At 41.6% G+C, this 18,715-nt stretch overlaps 1 protein-coding gene and 1 long non-coding RNA gene across 6 annotated transcripts; one reads left to right on the forward strand and one right to left on the reverse strand.

Annotated features, from left to right (window-relative positions):
- Positions 1-149: 149 nt before the first annotated feature.
- On the reverse strand, positions 150-18,598 carry LOC311281490 (ADP-ribosylation factor 4-like). Of its 5 annotated transcripts, none has more exons than XM_084394478.1 (6): positions 18,407-18,598; positions 18,116-18,196; positions 17,915-18,024; positions 1,090-1,161; positions 863-988; positions 150-384 (listed from the first exon to the last, which is right to left on the reverse strand). In XM_084394478.1, the coding sequence occupies exons 1-6, from the start codon at positions 18,471-18,473 to the stop codon at positions 298-300; spliced, it is 543 nt and encodes a 180-aa protein (XP_084250604.1). In that variant the 5' UTR covers positions 18,474-18,598; the 3' UTR covers positions 150-297. The 5 variants fall into 5 exon arrangements, with proteins under 5 accessions (XP_084250604.1, XP_084250600.1, XP_084250603.1 ...); XM_084394477.1 differs by lacking the exons at positions 150-384; positions 863-988; positions 1,090-1,161 and adding exons at positions 11,562-15,720; positions 16,754-16,879; positions 16,981-17,052; XM_084394475.1 differs by lacking the exons at positions 150-384; positions 863-988; positions 1,090-1,161 and adding exons at positions 11,566-15,720; positions 16,650-16,879; positions 16,981-17,052.
- LOC311281491 lies at positions 8,510-11,432 on the forward strand. Its single transcript, XR_014625807.1, has 7 exons — positions 8,510-8,647; positions 8,734-8,854; positions 8,953-9,121; positions 9,204-9,282; positions 9,667-9,874; positions 10,198-10,265; positions 10,511-11,432. It is a non-coding gene; the product is annotated as an uncharacterized lncRNA (long non-coding RNA).
- Positions 18,599-18,715: the final 117 nt, after the last annotated feature.

Raw genomic sequence — 18,715 nt, forward strand, 5'->3', positions numbered from 1 at the left:
TAGGTTTAAGAACAGTAAAACTATTGTAGATTGGTCTTTTGCTATTCTATTTTAAATGAAATACAATTCATAACTACAATATTTTGTAAATAAATACAACTTTATTGAAGATATTTGAAAGGCACATAGTGAAGTACAAAAATGTATTTACACCAGTGCTAAGTTAAATATACAGTGAATTAGAATTATATATTAGAATGTTTTACAATATTCCATGAATATCCCAAAATAAAACAAATCTGAAGACGTTATGCTATACGTTCAGTTATGATTTAGTGTATTTTCTTCTGTGGCGTTTTATCGTCTGGACAGTTGATCCGAGAGCCAATCCAGTCCTTCATATAAACCTGAGCCTTGAACCGCACATGTGGCCTGAACGAACCACTGAGAGAGAGAGAGAAACACATGTGACCTCACACATCATCATCTGCATTGAGTCTGCTCACTCACCTGTCTTCCTCTCAGTGTGTGTAAACCCAGTGTGTGTGTCGCTCACTCACCTGTCTTCCTCTCAGTGTGTGTAAACCCAGTCTGTGTGTGTCGCTCACTCACCTGTCTTCCTCTCAGTGTGTGTAAACCCAGTGTGTGTGTGTCGCTCACTCACCTGTCTTCCTCTCAGTGTGTGTAAACCCAGTGTGTGTGTCGCTCACTCACCTGTCTTCCTCTCAGTGTGTGTAAACCCAGTGTGTGTGTCGCTCACTCACCTGTCTTCCTCTCAGTGTGTGTAAACCCAGTCTGTGTGTCGCTCACTCACCTGTCTTCCTCTCAGTGTGTGTAAACCCAGTCTGTGTGTGTGTCGCTCACTCACCTGTCTTCCTCTCAGTGTGTGTAAACCCAGTCTGTGTGTGTGTCGCTCACTCACCTGTCTTCCTCTCAGTGTGTGTAAACCCAGTCTGTCTGTCAGCTCAGAGACGGTCATGGCTTTGGGTAAATCCTGCTTGTTAGCGAGAACTAACAGAACGGCGTCTCTCATCTCGTCCTCCTCCAGCTGAAAAGGTTCAAATGGATTTGATGCACGTACACAATATTACATGTAGACTGTGATTATACTCAACTAGTGTGATATATCTGATGATATAGATGACGTACCATCATTTTTAGTTCCTCTGCTGCCGTTTCAATCCTCTCAGGATCACTGCTGTCCACCACAAAGATCAGACCCTGAATCATACAAACACACACACTTTGTTCAGGGCATTTCATAAAAAGCAGTTGGTTAGATTTGAAGTGCTAAAATAATAGATACAGTATTGTGCAAAAGTCTTAGGCATATTAATTGATTTTTGTGTGTGTGTGATTGGTGGTCTGTGTGACAGCTAGATCTTCTAGGAGGGTTCTCTTTCATAAGTTCACTCAAAGCTGCGTAGCTTTAGGACGCAGTGGGAACGCCCTCTGGGTGTGCCGATTGTCTGAAGCACTTATAGAATCACGCCAATTCATTGGCTGATGGCGCGGGCGCCGCCCCGACGCTCTTACGTCGTCACATTATACAAGCGTGCGCGCCACCTGCTCCTCAGATTTCTCTGCCTTCACGAAGCGGCCATTTTATGGCCTTCGCTTTCGGGGTGTTTGAGGCCGAAAATACGGATTACACCTGCTTTCGTCGTCTCCTGCACTTCAGCGACTGGAATAAGTGGAACTCTGTTCTCCTTACGGTGAAGTGCAATGGAATATCGTCGTTGCTCTCCACCATGTGCTCGCTTTATGGCGAGCGACGACCCTCACAGTAAGTGCGTTAAGTGTTTGGGTTTTTCGCATGCGCGTGAGGCTATTTCAGGATCGTCTAAATGTGAATTCTGTGACAATCTGCTTCTCAAAACCCTCCGCTTCTCAAAACCCTCCGCTCTAGGCTCGCGGTTTTTGATAAGGAGTCATTCGTTTCCCCCCGTCGCGCTCCCGAGACCGCCGAGGCCTCTCGAGGAACCGCGACCTGGGGTTCGGATGTGGAGTATGAGCAGACGGGCCTCGCCCTTTCTCTCCCTCCCTCTCCCGAGCACGCACGTGGCATGCCAGTCGATTATTTATGGCCCAGCCCGGGAGCACGCGAGACGGTTTCTTTCGGGCTGGAAGACGTAATTTGTACTGCAGTTTACGACTCCGAGGATTTCGGGCCTGCTTTAACCGACGACGTTATCCCGCCTAGCGGCCAGGAAACGCGGCCTACTGCGGCCTACACGGAGCTTATGGACGTGCTTTCGCGCGATACGGAGAAGCTCGCTATCGACTGGCCTGACGAGCCCCGCGAGTCACAGTCGTCTAAACTCGACGAGAGATTTCTTAGTGGCCCTAATTCTAGGCCAGAGCGAAGAAAGAAAGCTGCCCTTTTTCAGTGATCTGCATCACGAGATTTCCAGATCCTGGAAGCAGCCTTTCTCTGCTCGTCTGACACATGCGGCAGCCGCTTCACCAACCTCGTGGGTTCTGTGGAGCAGGGTTATTCCGCCATTCCAGCAGTCGAGGACACTAAGTCCTCTCCTTCCTTCTAAAGCGTGCAGGACTACTTCCTCCCTTATTGAGAAATTCTACATGGCAGCTGGTCAGGCAGGCATGGTCCTACACACTATGGCCATTCTTCAGGCCTACCAGGCGGATGTCCTGAAGGAAATGGACAAGGGAAATGGAGTGACTCCTGAAGCTGTCAAAGAGCTTCGTAAAGCCACGGATCTGGCCCTAAGAGCCACCAAGCACACTGCACGCGCTGTAGACCATTCTATGGCGGGTGAGGTTGCCGCGGAGCGCCATCTATGGCTTAATCAACTACTTATAGCCCCATTCTGGCCGTCCCAGCCGTGGTTCTCGGAGCTGGTTCCTCTTCTGGAATTTCCCCCCTGGAAGATTCCGGTCAGGGAGGATCTACTATCCCAGCTTCAGGGCAGGATATGGCATCCTCGCCCCGACAATTGGAAGCTATGCGTTTGGCCCATCAGAGGCCGCTAGCTTTGAGCTTTGGTCTTCCTGCTGACATCCAGGAGACGAGTGCGAGAGCCCTTTCCACGAGAAGGCTGTATTCCTCTAAGTGGAAGGTTTTTTGAGTCATGGTGTTCATCACACCCTAAGGACCCAGTCAGCTGCCCAGTGGGTTCAGTGCTGGAATTCCTACAGGAGAAGTTTGCTTCTGGAGCGGCCACTACCACTCTGAGAGTATATGTTGCTGCTATTGCCGCTCATAGAGAGTCGGATGAGATCCCCATGGGTAAACTGAGGTCAGTCTCAGCATTTATGCGTGGGGTTAGGCGCCTGAAACCAGACCTGTTGGTCGTCCTGGAGGGCTTAACGGAGGCTCCCTTTGAGCCCTTGGAGTCAGCTCCGGAGTGGATTCTGACTCTCAAGGTTACTCTTTTGTTAGCTTTGACTTCGTTGAAGCGGCTGGGGGATTTGCAAGCTCTTTCTGTCAGCAAGTCATGTATGGACTTCGCTCCTGGTCTGGTCAGGGTGACTTTGAGACCGAGACCAGGATATATGTGCCCAAAGTATTGTCCACAGCATTTCGCTCTCAGGTTATTAACCTTCACTCTTTCCATCCTCCTCCTTTTGTTTCTGAGGAGGACAGGAAACTTACTTTGCTCTGCCGACGTTACGTTCTGGGCGGTAACCCGGATGCGCGGCCGTTATGGAGGCATTCGGATGTAAACAACAGCACAGATTGCACAATTTATGTACTACTGAACACACTGTTACACTAATAAACCACGGAAAAAAACACATGGAAGCTGCGAGAACTTAGTAAGCAGGAAAGAGCACGAAATTTTGCCAAACTAAAGTTAATGTGGTAAAGATCCGAACGAGCTAGCTTCTCTAGCCCTTACTGCAATTCTTCCTTCTATTACATTCAGATTGTCAGTCCAAAAAAACACATGAAATCCGTTTCAAGCTACATCCATATGTGGTTTGAAATCCTATTCAAATCACATATCAGGAAATGCGCTTCAGTCTGAACTCTCTGGGGTGCGTTTCCCGAAAGCATCGTTGGCCAACTATGGTCGCAAGTTCCGTCGTTACCAATAGAGTTCAATGGACATTGCGATGAACTTGCGACCATAGTTGGCCAATGATGCTTTCGGTAAACGCACCCCTGATCGGATTTTGCGTGATATGTTACTTTCTCACGCCACGTAAAATGTAAACGTCAAACGTTGTTATAGGGAACATGCTGAAAATCGCTGCCTAAACAAGGCTGTGTTGTTGCAAAGTGCCGGATGAGCAGAAAATTCTTATTTTTGAAACCGGTGCGGAAAAAAAGCTGTGCATACCAGCCTCCTACAGTTCTGCAGCAGGCTCAAGACCAATGCTCAAGACACAGTAGTCCAGCGCGACGGCTACACATTTCCATGTTGTAAAATTTAAATAAGACAACATCTCTATTGCAAATGCAAACCCCTCCAACAACGCTATGTCATTGCCAAAGAGCTGCATGGACACACAAATCGATCTGAACAGTTGCGATGCACAGTGGACATCATTTTAGATCACATTCCAATCAGATACAAAGATAATCGGATTTGGACTGACAGTGTGAATGTAGCCATAGTTAACTACATCAACATTTTAGCCATAGTCAACGCTTCATTCACACATGCTGTGCCTCTCTCGACCACAAATGCCTTCTTTCATCAGTTTTTTTGCACTCCTCTCTTTAACTTATGACAGTCTAAAGAACTCAATGTTTTTTCCCGGTGCGACCGATTAGTACAGTCCAAAACTCGACCATTTTCAGCAGCAATAATCAGCCAAATTTGCGAGTCCGTTCAGTGGCATTGTTTACGTTCAGTGCCTCCAAAATGGCCGACTTCCGGATTGATGACGTGTAGTGAAAACCCTCTAGATCAGGGGTGCCCAACCCTGCTCCTGCTGATCGACTGTCCTGCACAGTTTATCTCCAACCCTAATCAAACACACCTGAAGCAACCAATTAACATCTTCAGGATCACTTGAAAATTAAAGGCAGGTGTGTTTGATTAGGTTTGGAGATAAACTGTGCAGGACAGTCGATCGGCAGGAGCAGGGTTGGGCACCCCTGCTCTAGATAGAGATAGATAGATAGATAGATAGATAGATAGATAGATAGATAGATAGATAGATAGATCTATCTCTCAAAGTCCCTCAGAGCTTTTAGCTCAAAAACTTGCAGATTTGCAGAAATATTGATAGATTCTCATAGGTTTACATCAGATTTCTATAGACCGGAGTAATATTTATTGAATTATGAATCTGTGTTGAGCATTAATCTATTTCTGATCCTATTTCTGTAATGAATGTTTAGGTTTAAGAACAGTAAAACTATTGGTCTTTTGCTGTTCTATTTTAAATGAAATACAATTCATAACTACAATATTTTGTAAATAAATAACATTTATTGAAGATATTTGAAAGGCACATATTGAAGGCAGACATGTACAAAAATTATTTAAAAATGCATTTACACCAGTGCTAAGTTAAATATACAGTGAATTAGAATTATATATTAGAATGTTTAACAATATTCCATGAATATCCCAAAATAAAACAAACCTGGAAACATCTGAAATCTGGTTCCACAGTTCAGTTTGGGTCAGTTAACCTGTCCCTGAGTGTTTAATTTAACCATACTGATTTGTCAAATTAATTTTGTTAAATTAACCAAATCAGAATGGTTAATTTAAACACTCAGGGAAGGTTTAATTGACCCAAAATGCACTGTGAATTCAAGCTCTATAAAACAAGTGTTTTTGTAACCCAGCGGTCTGTGTTTATTATAAATTGATGTTAAACGTGAAGAATGGCTATTTACCAAATTCCGACTTGCCAAACGGTTTACGGACAAGAACTTTGCTGTGAAAAAAATCACAAATCAAGCAGGTCAAGATGAAACTGGGTTCAGTCTTCTAAGTGACCGACTTTTGGTGCTATACGCAATTTAAAAATAAGTCAGTATAAAAATAATACACGTTTTTCGGACCGGAGGACCGCGTCACACGAATTCACAAATCATGAATAACGAAATGAGATATTACTCGCGTGTCTACGACACCGCACGGCGGGACGACAGCCATAAGAATACTAAATATCAAACCGCAAAACTATCTTTACTGCGGTAGTCGTTAGTAATTATAATGCAGACTAAAGAAATGCATATTTAGAGCCATAACCAGGCTGGAGAGGTGTGAATGTGTGCAGGAGAGAATGACTCTGAATGGGACTCGTTTGCACCACAAAACAATAGAGACAATAGACTGAATGGATGATTAGAAGATGATGACAAACATCAGTTGCATTTTTAGAGTCTAATCAAAATAAAGTTATATGACATGATCTTTAACTAAATACAGAGTTTTAGACTTATCTTCAGATTTTAAATATAACATGGTCAGACATGTGGCTTTAGCTGCAGTGCATTTCTAGATTGATACAATGCCAACTTCAATTTTATTTTCATGAAGATGTTTCATAAAAATAAATTTATAATAACTTTACAAAACCTTGAAGCTATTCAGGGCTTAAAGTACTCCGGCTGGATTTCCGGCTTGAGGGCAGGTCTGCCACTTTCGGCGCGGACGCGCTTGTAAAAAACTAGCTCGACGCTTCCATTATGAGCGTGCATACCGCGCGGCTACATTTTGAAATAACGAACTTGAGTGCGCAAAAGACGCGATATGTGAACAGGCCCTAATCTGACTTGAATAACACACCGGTCCCCTTCAACCTACCACCTTGATTCAAGAGTCAGCGCGCACCGCTGTCACAGCCAATGGGAGCATGATATTAAGTTGTCTTAGCCAATTGCTAGAGAGGAGGGCGGATCTTGTGCAGGAACCAGTTCGCAGTTAGCTTCAGAGCTGCCAACTCTCACGCATTCACCATGAGACACACGCAATTGACACTTCACACGCTCTGACGACACACATCAATTTTCTCACGCACAGAAAAATCGCGAAGCAAAGAGGACACGGAGACCGACAGACTAGACAGAGCAGGTTACTTATGATATAAAAAAAATCTCAGCTCTCAGACTCTGTCACTTTTATTTAGTGGTGCTCCGATTGATCGGCCGCCGATCATGATCGGCCGATATTGGCAAAAAATAGCTTGATCGGTAACCCCCAAAAGCGCCGATTAAAAAAGCCGATCACGTGACGTAAATAACTCGCGCAACTTTTCCGCATGCGCGGCAACACAACAGCAGAGCAGAGCTTGCTTAACAGTGGCAAAATGAGTTCTCCTATGACGGCAATTCAATGGCAATTATAAACGAGCGCACAACTGATGCTGGCAAGCGCGGTAAATGACATTCGTGAGAGGATAACAGATGTACGCGCGAGGAAACGGGAAATCGCAAGCTCATTCAAACCCTGCGCGGGCGCATGACATCTCTGCCCTCGCGCGCGCGCATGATCATTCCCCACACTCTCGTGCTTGATCTCCTCTCGCCTGCTGATTTTACTTGCTCGAACACTTTTATTTTTGGCAGTCGAGGGGCGGGACTTACTGTTTTAATAACCTTAAATGTCATTGTCATTATTTTATTTTTTGGATCTGATGTAGTTCCTCAACTACATCCATTGTAGTCTGCCTGACCCCTCTTTGTTTTGAAAAATTATACTGTGCCTTATTTGGAAAAGGTGGCCTACAGTAGCCTTATGTTATCTTGTTTTCTAACTACAATTAAATAAATATTAAGTGGTTCTTCAAGATTTTCTTGACTCTAGCATATTTCCATTCTGTGATCGGCAGTGATCGGCAATCGGCAGATCATGATTTTGGTGATCGGTGATCGGCCCCAAAAATGCTGATCGGAGCATCACTACTTTTATTACGAAATTCAAACAATAAATACCGTTTTGGCGCTTGTAAATGTGACGCGACCACTTATCTATATAGAATGACATTATATAGATCAGTGGACACGACAGATCCCTAGCGGCAGGTGAACCTATCATCTCTAGCTAGTAAATAAACACGAATGAACAATGTTGAAAGATACAGTAGGCTACAACTTACCGAAATGTATATTCCTCATACATAATATCGACCAATCAATCAAACAAAGGGGTCAATAAAACAGCTGGAGAACAATTGTCACATTACATTTACCTCAGGAAAGCCATTTGATGATAAAAAGAAAAAAAGTTGGCTAGAAAAAAAGAGCTATAGAGAGTATTTTGCTAAATATGTGTACTATATTACACATTTATTATATTTTTACTTATATCATTAAATAAAGTTATTATAAAGTTATTATAATAAAAACGCATTATATATCTCTCAGTATGTTTACAGCATTAGGTGAGTTGTTATTTTCTTAAGAAAAATTAATGCCTACGTTGTGTAGCCTACCTAATATTTATCCAAATGAGTCAATATTAAATCAAATCACAATAATTGAATCGAAAACCAGAAATTGTACCATGTAGCCTAGGTTAAACATTGTAACATGTTGTCACTAAGCCTAATAAAATTCAGTTTAGTTACTAAAATGTTTCGACAATCACAATACACTTATTGTGATGCAATCTTTTTTTTTTTTACTGTAAAGGATCTCTCCATGCACACGGTGCACAGAGTTGAGGAACGTGAGATGATCATGTATCAGGGCTGGCAGAATCGCTCTGTGGGATCCACACTCCATATTCACCATTCACATGGAGACCTGTGTCTCAGTCACACATTTCTAGTGAGTTCTGCATGAATAAATCTATATGCAACATCTCTGTAATTTTCACAAACGTGCTGGAAAGCTCAATCTTGTGGACCTTGCAGGGAGTGAACGACAGTCGAAAACCGGTGCTACTGGAAATCGCCTTCAGGAAGCCACCAAGATCAACTTGTCTCTTTCAGTCCTTGGCAAGGTTATATCTGCATTGGTGGACAGTCATTCCAAGTACATCCCGTTTCGTGATTCCAAGCTCACTTGTTTGCTTCAAGACACTCTGGGTGGAAACACACGTACCCTCATGATAGCCTGTTTCTCACCTGCAGACAATTACGAAGAGAGCATTCGCTACGCTTCGCCAACCGCGCCAAGAGAATGCAAAACCGCCAGATCATCCAAGTGAGCCCAAAAGATGCCCTCCAGCGCGAGTATCAGAGGAAATGAAGAAGTTGCGGGTGTTAATCTCTGGGCAGCTGGGGTCTTCCAACCTCAGTTGTAAGAAACACAACATTTGTGTAAATTTGAAGCTCTTTCAATAGTGTGAGCGCAATTTCGACTTATTTTTGTCTTTTAACAGCACTTTTGGCTGGTCAGAATTCAGAAGATCCTCCAGCTGTCCTGTCGCAACACATCAGAGAGAGACAGTATAAAAAAAGGTGTGTACTGATATAAAGTCAATGGAAGAGTTTAAGTTGTTTCTGCACTAGGATGAGGCCTTCATCTCAGAAGATATTGAAGAATTTGAGGAAACTTTCTATTTTAATGTGTTGATTGGTTTTTTTCATTGTCAATAGAAATACTTAAGCATCCATTATTTGCAATTTTTTTTTTCTGTGTATAGCATGGCGCACACTGTTACAAAAACTAAATATTGTGTTTTAAAATAGTAAATGTATAGGATCTATGATCTACAATAAAAAAAAAAGCATATAAAAAGCTTAATGTTTTTGTCTTAACTTCTAGATTATATTTCTAGTTTTGCTATGGAGAAGAAACTTTAGAACCAATCTCAAATGTCCAACCATATGTTCTTCGGGCAGAGTTTGAGTTGGAGAGAGAGGATTATCTGGCCACCATCCGGCGTCTACAGCGGGAAAACCAGCTCCTTCAAGGAATCTTCGAGCTCCTGATGAAGGGACTGTAACTAAAGCAACCTGGACTGGCTGTGGAGGAAAGCAGTGTGGGATAAAGAGGAAGGGACCTGGAGACGGCCAGAGGTTGTGGTGCAGAAAACCACCTTACCTGCAGGTGAAGTGCTGGAAAGAAAAAGGCTGCAGTGTGAAATTCCTGAGAATCTTGATGATCTTTGTTTAATCGATTTTAAAAATTAGATACTATTATATACTATTTTTTTAATGGGATCGTAGAAGATTTAAAAAAAAAAAGAGCTTGTTCTGCACCAAAATTGATTCAAAGCAAATCATTAGTCACCAGTAACTCAGAATCTACAAACTAAATCTATTTTTTTTAACAAGAATAATGAATCATGGAGAACAGGCTTTTAAATTGTGCATCTATGTATGCATTCTCTATGTATTCTCTCTCTTCTTGCTCTGCATTGCCTCCTTCAGGTGCCGTTGCCCCTGGCAGACTCTCAGCAGGCAGGAATTCAGCCTCAGACCTTGCCAAACCTTTTGAGGTATTCAGACAGTGAATTAACACTATTCAAACATGACTTCTGACATTTACACACAGATACACTACAATTGAATCAGCTATACGAGTACTACATTCATGTACCACGTTCAGTGTTTGTGGGTTAAAAAGTGGTCTTAACCCACATAAAAAATGACAAAATATGTTTGAAATGTTCTTAATCTTAACTTATGAATATGAAAAACATCCATAGCTTTGACTCATGTCCAACTGACTCTCTTTTTTTAGCAAGAAGTGGAGGAGGATCGCTACAAGCATGGTTCGAATTACGTGAGAGCCAGTGGGAGCTGTATGGAGCTAGAAGAGTCTCAAAAAAGATAAATGCACACACAGGATACACAAATGCGCACAAAATTCACAAATGCACACACAAAATAAAAAAAACACAGAAGATTCACAAATGCACACAAAATTCAGAAATACACACACAAGACTGTGTGGCCTCCAACGCTATGCGGTAATTCAAAGGTCCCAGGTGTTTCAGAATCCGGTAAGGCCCTTTCCATTTAGGTGCCAATTTTGCACTAAACTATTGGCAATTCTATTACACTGAACGTGAAAATAGAGACACCAGCCACCATAGTCACATGTTTGCCGGGAGCCAAAGCGCCTGACATTGAAGCAAATTTAAAAGTGCTGGCTAATCAGAGGTGTCAAAAGTATTCACATTCATTACTCAAGTAGAAGTATAGATACTAGGGTTTAAAAAGACTTCTGTAGAAGTTGAAGTATCAACTCAAGCTTTTTACTCAAGTAAAAGTATAAAAGTACTGGTTTCAGAACTACTTAGAGTATAAAAGTAATGTAAGGAAAAAATGCCATTAAGGACAAACGCTTAGGCCGCGCCACAGGGGCCTATAGTGCACTACCCCAGCTCCTCAAAAAAACACATTTTTCTAAGGCCATATTTGACTAATTATATTAAAATGTTGATGTTGAAAAATTTGGGATGATGCACTAGGCTACCTGTTTCAGCCGTATATATGCCCGTAGAAAATTATTGTTTTATGGGGACTTTCCATAGACATAATGATTTTTATACTGTACAAACAAACTGTGTATTCTACCCCCCTATAGACTAACCTTACCTATCACAGAAAACTGTGCATTTTTACATTTTCAATAAACAAAAGTCTGATTTATAAGCTGTTTTCTGAAGAAAAAAAAAAAAAATCCCCAAAAGGACAAGGATTTCCGATATTGACATCTTTGTGGGGATATTTTGACCCTATAATGTAGAGTTGCACACACACTCACTCACACTCTCTCTCTCTCTCTCTCTCTCTCTCTCTCTCTCTCTCTCTCTCTCTCTCTCTCTCTCTCTCTCTCACTCTCACAGACACACACACACACACACTAACGATTATGTTAGTGTTATGTTACGATTGTCATATTGTAAAAACGTCTGTCCCCAAATCAATATTTGACGCGATTTGCCCCGTATTCTTGAGCACAGAACTGTTGATTTCTCCTTCGCTTACCGCATCTAGGTTTCCTTAGGACTCGGAGGAGTTTTGGCGCTTCTCACAACCAAATGTGACTACAGCCTCTCACAAGTTAGAAAGAAAACACAAAGCCAATCAGTTTAGCGATGTGTGTTCAGGAGGCGGGACTCAGATCTATTAACCGTTTGTGTAATTGGCCAATTTTTTTTTTAACGACGACAAGCCGGAATGAAAACAAGCCGAAATGAACTAGGAGTAACGAGGCTATTTTTAAAATGTAAGGAGTAGAAAGTACAGATAATTGCGTGAAAATGTAAGGAGTAGAAGTAAAAAGTCGTCTGAAAAATAATTACTCCAGTGAAGTATAGATACCCAAAATTTCTACTTAAGTAATGTAACGAAGTATTTGTACTTCGTTACTTGACACCTCTGTGGCTAATGCTAATCGTAAATTCTCTAAGATTATTATTCACGTCGGCACTAATGATGTTAGACTCCGCCAGTTGGAGATCACAAAAATTAACATTAAAGAGGTGTGTGAACTTGCAAGTACGATGCCAGGCACTGTAATTTGCTCTGGCCCCCTTCCTGTTCGCAGGAGTGATGAGATAGTTAGTAGATTGTCCTCACTCAATGGCTGGCTGTCGAGATGGTGTCCCCAAATAATATTGAATTCATAGACTATTGGAAAAGTTTTTGGGGCAGACCTGACCTGTTGAAAAGAGATAGTATTCATCCATCCTGGGATGGTGCTGCTCTTCTCTCTAGTAATATGGCACATAGTCTTAGAGCTCAAACATGACAATCTGGAGCTCAGGTCAGGAAGCAGACAGACTGGCTAAACCAACCGTCTGCTAGCTGTCTCACGTCACCAAGCTCAGATAAATCCCATCACATAGACCCTCTTTCACCTAGCTATCATCATATAGAGACTGTGTCTGTTCCCCGAATTAGGACATACAAAAAAAAAAACCATTCAAGGGTAAAATTTGTATTGATGTTCAACAAATAAAAAACAGATATAATACGGATGAACAAATGATAAAGCTCGGGTTGCTGAATATTCAATCCCTTACTTCAAAAGCACTTATTGTTAATGATATTATTACAGACTATAATCTAGATGTGCTGTGTTTGACACAAACCTGGCTAAAACCAAACGATTACATTACATTAAATGAGTTCACCCCGCAAGATTACTGTTATAAACATGAACCTCGTCTGAAAGGCAAAGGGGGAGGTGTTGCTGTAATTTATAGTAATATCTTCAGAATTACTGAGAAGTCTTGTTTTAAATATTCTTTTGAAGTGTTGTTGCTAAATGTTAACACTATCTAGTGTAAATGATAAATCACATTTAACATTTGTGCTGGCTACTGTATACAGGCCACCAGGGCACCATACAGACTTTATCAAAGAATTTGCTGACTTTCTATCAGAGTTATTAGTATTGGCTGCAGATAAAATACTAATTGTTTGTGATTTTAATATACATGTAGATAACGAAAAAGATATACTCTCTAACACTTGATGGCTGCTCTGTTAAGTCTTCGTCGGTTAGGGACCTGGGTGTGCTCTTTGATACCAATCTTTCATTTGAAAGTCACGTGTCTAGTATCTGTAAAACCGCATTTTTCCATCTTAAAAATATATCTAAATTATGCCATATGCTCTCATTGACAAATGCGTAGAGCTGGGCTTTTTTTTCTTCTTTTTTTAATATAAAAAAATTCGATTCGATTCCCCCCCCCCCCCCCCATTTAAAACAAAATAACTGCAAACTGTAAATATATTTTAAAAATATATATTTATTGTATTTAATCAAAGTGCATCAACATAAACAAAGGCAAACCCTTTCTCTAACTGAAAAGTCACTGTGCAGTGCGCAACAAAGATTGTTAAACATCCAAATTATTTATACTGTATTTGGATTGAGCTAATAAAACAACAAAAAATCCTGAGGTAACTCTTATGCCTGGTTCAGATTACACGATTTTTTTTGTCTGTTACGATAGTGACTCCTAAAAATCTTGTCATGTCGTGGTCAAGAAACATGTCAGACTACACGTTGTTTTCCGACCAGTCATCGCGAGCCGTCTCACACATTCATTCACTCGCACATATACACAAGCTCACTCACATAGCCTACGCTCACTCACTCAGTCACACACACTCGCGAACACACTCTCACTCACTCACTCGCGCGCCGTCGTGGAGGACCGTTAAAAAATTAAACATGCTAGTCTTTTTGTCTTGATGTCGTGAAGCATCGAGGGCTGCGCCGCAGGGAGCGTGCCACGGAAACCCTGAAGGAAGATTTGGCGAATGCAAAATGTATGTATTGTACGCTATACTGAAGAGGGGGAGAAAAAAAAATCAAAAAAATCGATTTTTTATTTTTTTAATGTGAATCGATTTGACCTACCAACTCGATTTTTAAATCAAATCGATTTTTTTTCCCAGCCCTACAAATGCGGAACAATTAGTTCATGCGTTCATGACATCAAGGCTAGATTATTGTAATGCTCTACTGGGTGGTTGCCCTGCACGCTTAATAAACAAATTACAGCTGGTCCAAAACGCAGCAGCTCGCAGCAGGAAGTATGACCATATTAGCCCTGTTCTGTCAAAACTGCATTGGCTCCCTATTAAACATCGTATAAATTTTAAAATATTGCTGATTACTTACAAAGCACTAAATGGTTTAGCTCCGCAGTGCTTGATCGAGCTCTTAACGCATTATAGTCCTTCACGTCTATTGCGATCTCAAAATTCCGGCCAGTTGATAATACCTAGAATATCAAAATCGACTGCTGGCGGTAGATCCTTCTCCTATTTAGCACCAAAACTCTGGAACAGTCTTCCTAACATTGTCCGGGAAGCAGACACACTCTGTCAGTTCAAAGCTAGATTAAAAACGCATCTCTTTGACCTAGCATTCACAACACATTATAGACTTTCTATATTAGGCTGCATAGATTAGGCCAGCCGGAACCGGGAACACTTCCCATAAATCCTGATGTACTCGTTACATCATGAGAAGAATGGCGTCTACGCTAATATTAGTCTCTCTGTTTATACCGAGGTTTACCGCAGTCCGCCGTATCCAGATCTGATGAAGGACCTGCGCCTGGACGCGACGACAACGCAGTGCTGAAGTGTCAACCAGTCTCTCCGTTTACTGAGGTGGACCCCGGCCGTATCCAGATCAGATGGTGGATCTGCACCTGGACCTAACCACGACGCATCCCTGAAGTGCCAGCCTCATCAGCCCTGTGAAGGCCTCATCGACACGACCAATCTGACCTCTGACCTGTAATGCTGCCTGGATCATAATCATACACCGTTCGCTCGTTGGCCAGAGGAGAACTGGCCCCCGACTGAGCCTGGGTTCTCCCAAGGTTTTTTTCTCCATTCTGTAATCCTGATGGAGTTTTGGTTCCTTGCCACTGTTGCCTTGTCTTTTGGCTTGCTTAGTTGGGGACATTTAATATTCAACAATATTATTGATCAGCCTTACTAAGGGTGGACGAGATGCAATTTTCTTCTAGAAACAAACTTTGTTGTATTATTTTCATGTTATCAATGTGAAGCTGCTTTGATACAATCTGTATAGTAAAAAGCGCTATATAAATAAATGTGTATTATAAATATAATTACAATATTTTGTAAATAAATAAAAAATTTATTGAAGATTTTTGAAAGGCACATATTGAAGGCAAGACAAAAATGTACAAAAATGATTTAAACATGTATTTACACCAGTGCTAAGTTAAACATACAGTGAATTAGAATTATATATTAGAATGTTTAACAATATTCCATGAATATCCCAAAATAAAACAAATCTGGAGACGTTATGCTATACGTTCAGTTATGATTTAGTGTATTTTCTTCTGTGGCGTTTTATCGTCTGGACAGTTGATCCGAGAGCCAATCCAGTCCTTCATATAAACCTGAGCCTTGAACCGCACATGTGGCCTGAACAAACCACTGAAAGAGAGAGAGAAACACATGTGACCTCACACATCATCATCTCGACTCCGCTCATCTGCATTGAGTCTGTGTGTCACCAGAGCCCGTCTACGGAGAGCCTGGCCACTCCCGATTAAGTCCTATTGTACCGAATTTTGGCTGTAGTTCCACCAGAGTTCCACTGGGGGCGCTCGCCCATGAGTGCAGACTGAATGGGAGTCTATGGGGATAGACGGCTAAATCTGTCTCTTTCACCCGATTGCCGTTGAGAAATCTCAGATTGGATTGTAGGTTTTGCAAGTTCAACATGGGTTATAGGTCGGAAGTTGAATGAACGAGTACTTATGTCCTTTCGAATTCCTACAGGCTGAGTTTTGTTGCCCATAAAACGCTAGCATTCTGCTAATGAATGCTGATTGGTCAGTGAAGGACTGATTATGACCAGAGATACCGCTTGATGGCATCAGAGCCGTGTGTGTGAAAAACTCCTCTAGCACGTGTATTTACCTGTGTCAGCTGTGTGTGTTTGCCTGTGTCAGCTGTGTTGTCGATGCCTCGAGAGAAAAGAAAGTGCAGAGCGCGAACGCACCAGAGTGACTGAAGGATTGCCGTAAAGCAGTATCTCTGGTCGTACGATGTGTATGACGTCATTGACATTTTAAAAGACTTTTTAAAGCAAATAAGTGACTATAAAAAATCTAACACCCAGCGATGTGTAATTTCTTTGCATCTCCTTTCGAATACAACATTCAAATAACTACACAAAAAATTATATCCTGAGAAAAGTGGATTTTGAGGGGTATAGCGCCATAGACCTCCATTCATTCTGCACTCGTCCTGTGAGCGCCCTCATGTGGAGCCAGAGTGTAACCAGTTCAGAAGCCGGAAGTTTACTGAGAGTGAAACTTCTCCCCTTATTAGACATTCTCTGTGTGTCGCTCACTCACCTGTCTTCCTCTCAGTGTGTGTAAACCCAGTGTGTGTGTCGCTCACTCACCTGTCTTCCTCTCAGTGTGTGTAAACCCAGTCTGTGTGTGTGTCGCTCACTCACCTGTCTTCCTCTCAGTGTGTGTAAACCCAGTCTGTCTGTCAGCTCAGAGACGGTCATGGCTTTGGGTAAATCCTGCTTGTTAGCGAGAACTAACAGAACGGCGTCTCTCATCTCGTCCTCCTCCAGCTGAAAAGGTTCAAATGGATTTGATGCACGTACACAATATTACATGTAGACTGTGATTATACTCGACTAGTGTGATATATCTGATGATATAGATGACGTACCATCATTTTTAGTTCCTCTGCTGCCGTATCAATCCTCTCAGGATCACTGCTGTCCACCACAAAGATCAGACCCTGAATCACACACACACACACACACACTTTGTTCAGGGCATTTCATAAAAAGCAGTTGGTTAGATTTGAAGTGCTAAAATAATAGATACAGTACTGTGCAAAAGCCTTAGGCATGTTAATACCCATGTCAGTAGGAAATATCAGTTCTCATTTCCAAACATTCTTTTTGTGTATGCACAAGGAGTCTGACAACAGCTGGTCTGATCTGATCTCACCATCATCGAGTCCGTCTGTGATCACATGAAGAAACAGAAGAAACTGAGGCAGACTAAATCCAGAAGAACTGCGGGAACGTCTCCGAGACGCTTGAAGAAACCTTCCTGCAAAGCTCCCTGAACAACTATGCGCACGTGTACCTGGACAAAAGCCGTTTTAAACGCAAAGGGTCGTCACACCATATATTGATTTGAATTAGTTAATAGAAGTTAAATCATAAATAAATTCAATTTGTGATTTTATTTTTGAAAGCATTCTCACTTTACAGCATTTCAACACAAGTGCCAGTACTCTTCACTGTAGCTCTGCAGGAAGGTTTCTTCAAGCGTCTCGGAGACGTTCCCGCAGTTTTTCTGGATTTAGTCTGTCTCAGTTTCTTCTGTTTCTTCATGTGATCACAGACGGACTCGATGATGGTGAGATCAGATCATACCGGCTGTTGTCAGACTCCTTGTGCATACAGAAATCTCACTGGATTATTACAATTAAAGGCAAAAAGAATGTTTGGAAATGTAAACTGATATTTCCTACTGACACACTACAGCAAAAGATATACATAACTGACTTAAAACTATTTTTATATGGATATTAACACGCCTAAGACTTTTGCACAGTACTGTATATATTGAACTGAACAAATAATTACCTTAGTGTTCTGATAGTAATGTCTCCAGAGGCGTCTGATAACGTCCTGACCGCCGACATCCCACACCGTGAAGGAGATGTTTTTATATTCAACTGTCTCAACATTAAAACCTAGAGAGAATCAGAGTCAGTCACTATCAGTGATTCAGTACTCATGAAATATAATAAACAATAAACATTTGTTTGACCTGAAATGTCTTACCTAGAGTTGGAATGGTTGTGACAACTTCCCCAAGTTTGAGTTTGTAGAGGACTGTTGTTTTCCCTGCTGCATCCAGACCAACTTGGAACAGAAATATGTATTGTGTATTTATTCCACAATGAAAATGCACGAGATTCATAATTGGAATATTTTCTGAAGTTTTATTAGATTCACGTATCAGTTAATATGCATCTGTTTGCATTGCACTAGATATTTGGTTTAAAAACTGAATAAGAATCAAAGAGTAAAGATCAGTGTTTTACATTTTCTATAAATAATAAATGTACTCACCCATAAGCAACCTCATCTCTTTTTTCTCAAAGAGACGAGCGAAAAGGTTAGAGAAGAAGACGCCCATTTTTTAAAGTGCAAATGAAAAAGCTTTTTGCTGTATTTAGTGAAAATAAATGTCCAGAGGAAGAGGCTCAGATTGCGAGTGTGACGATGTGAGAGTGTGTGTGTGTGTGTGTTTATATAGGCTGGTTGCTTTCGGTTTGACTGACAGCTCGACACAAGACACGCGCAGTTTCTCTCGCGGCAAATCCAACGCGTTCGAAATGACGTCACGTCATCATCACGTGACAAAACAAAGTGCAAAAT

The sequence above is a fragment of the Rutilus rutilus genome (assembly GCF_951802725.1).
Source record: "Rutilus rutilus genome assembly, chromosome: 22".
Taxonomy (NCBI): Eukaryota; Metazoa; Chordata; class Actinopteri; order Cypriniformes; family Leuciscidae; genus Rutilus; species Rutilus rutilus.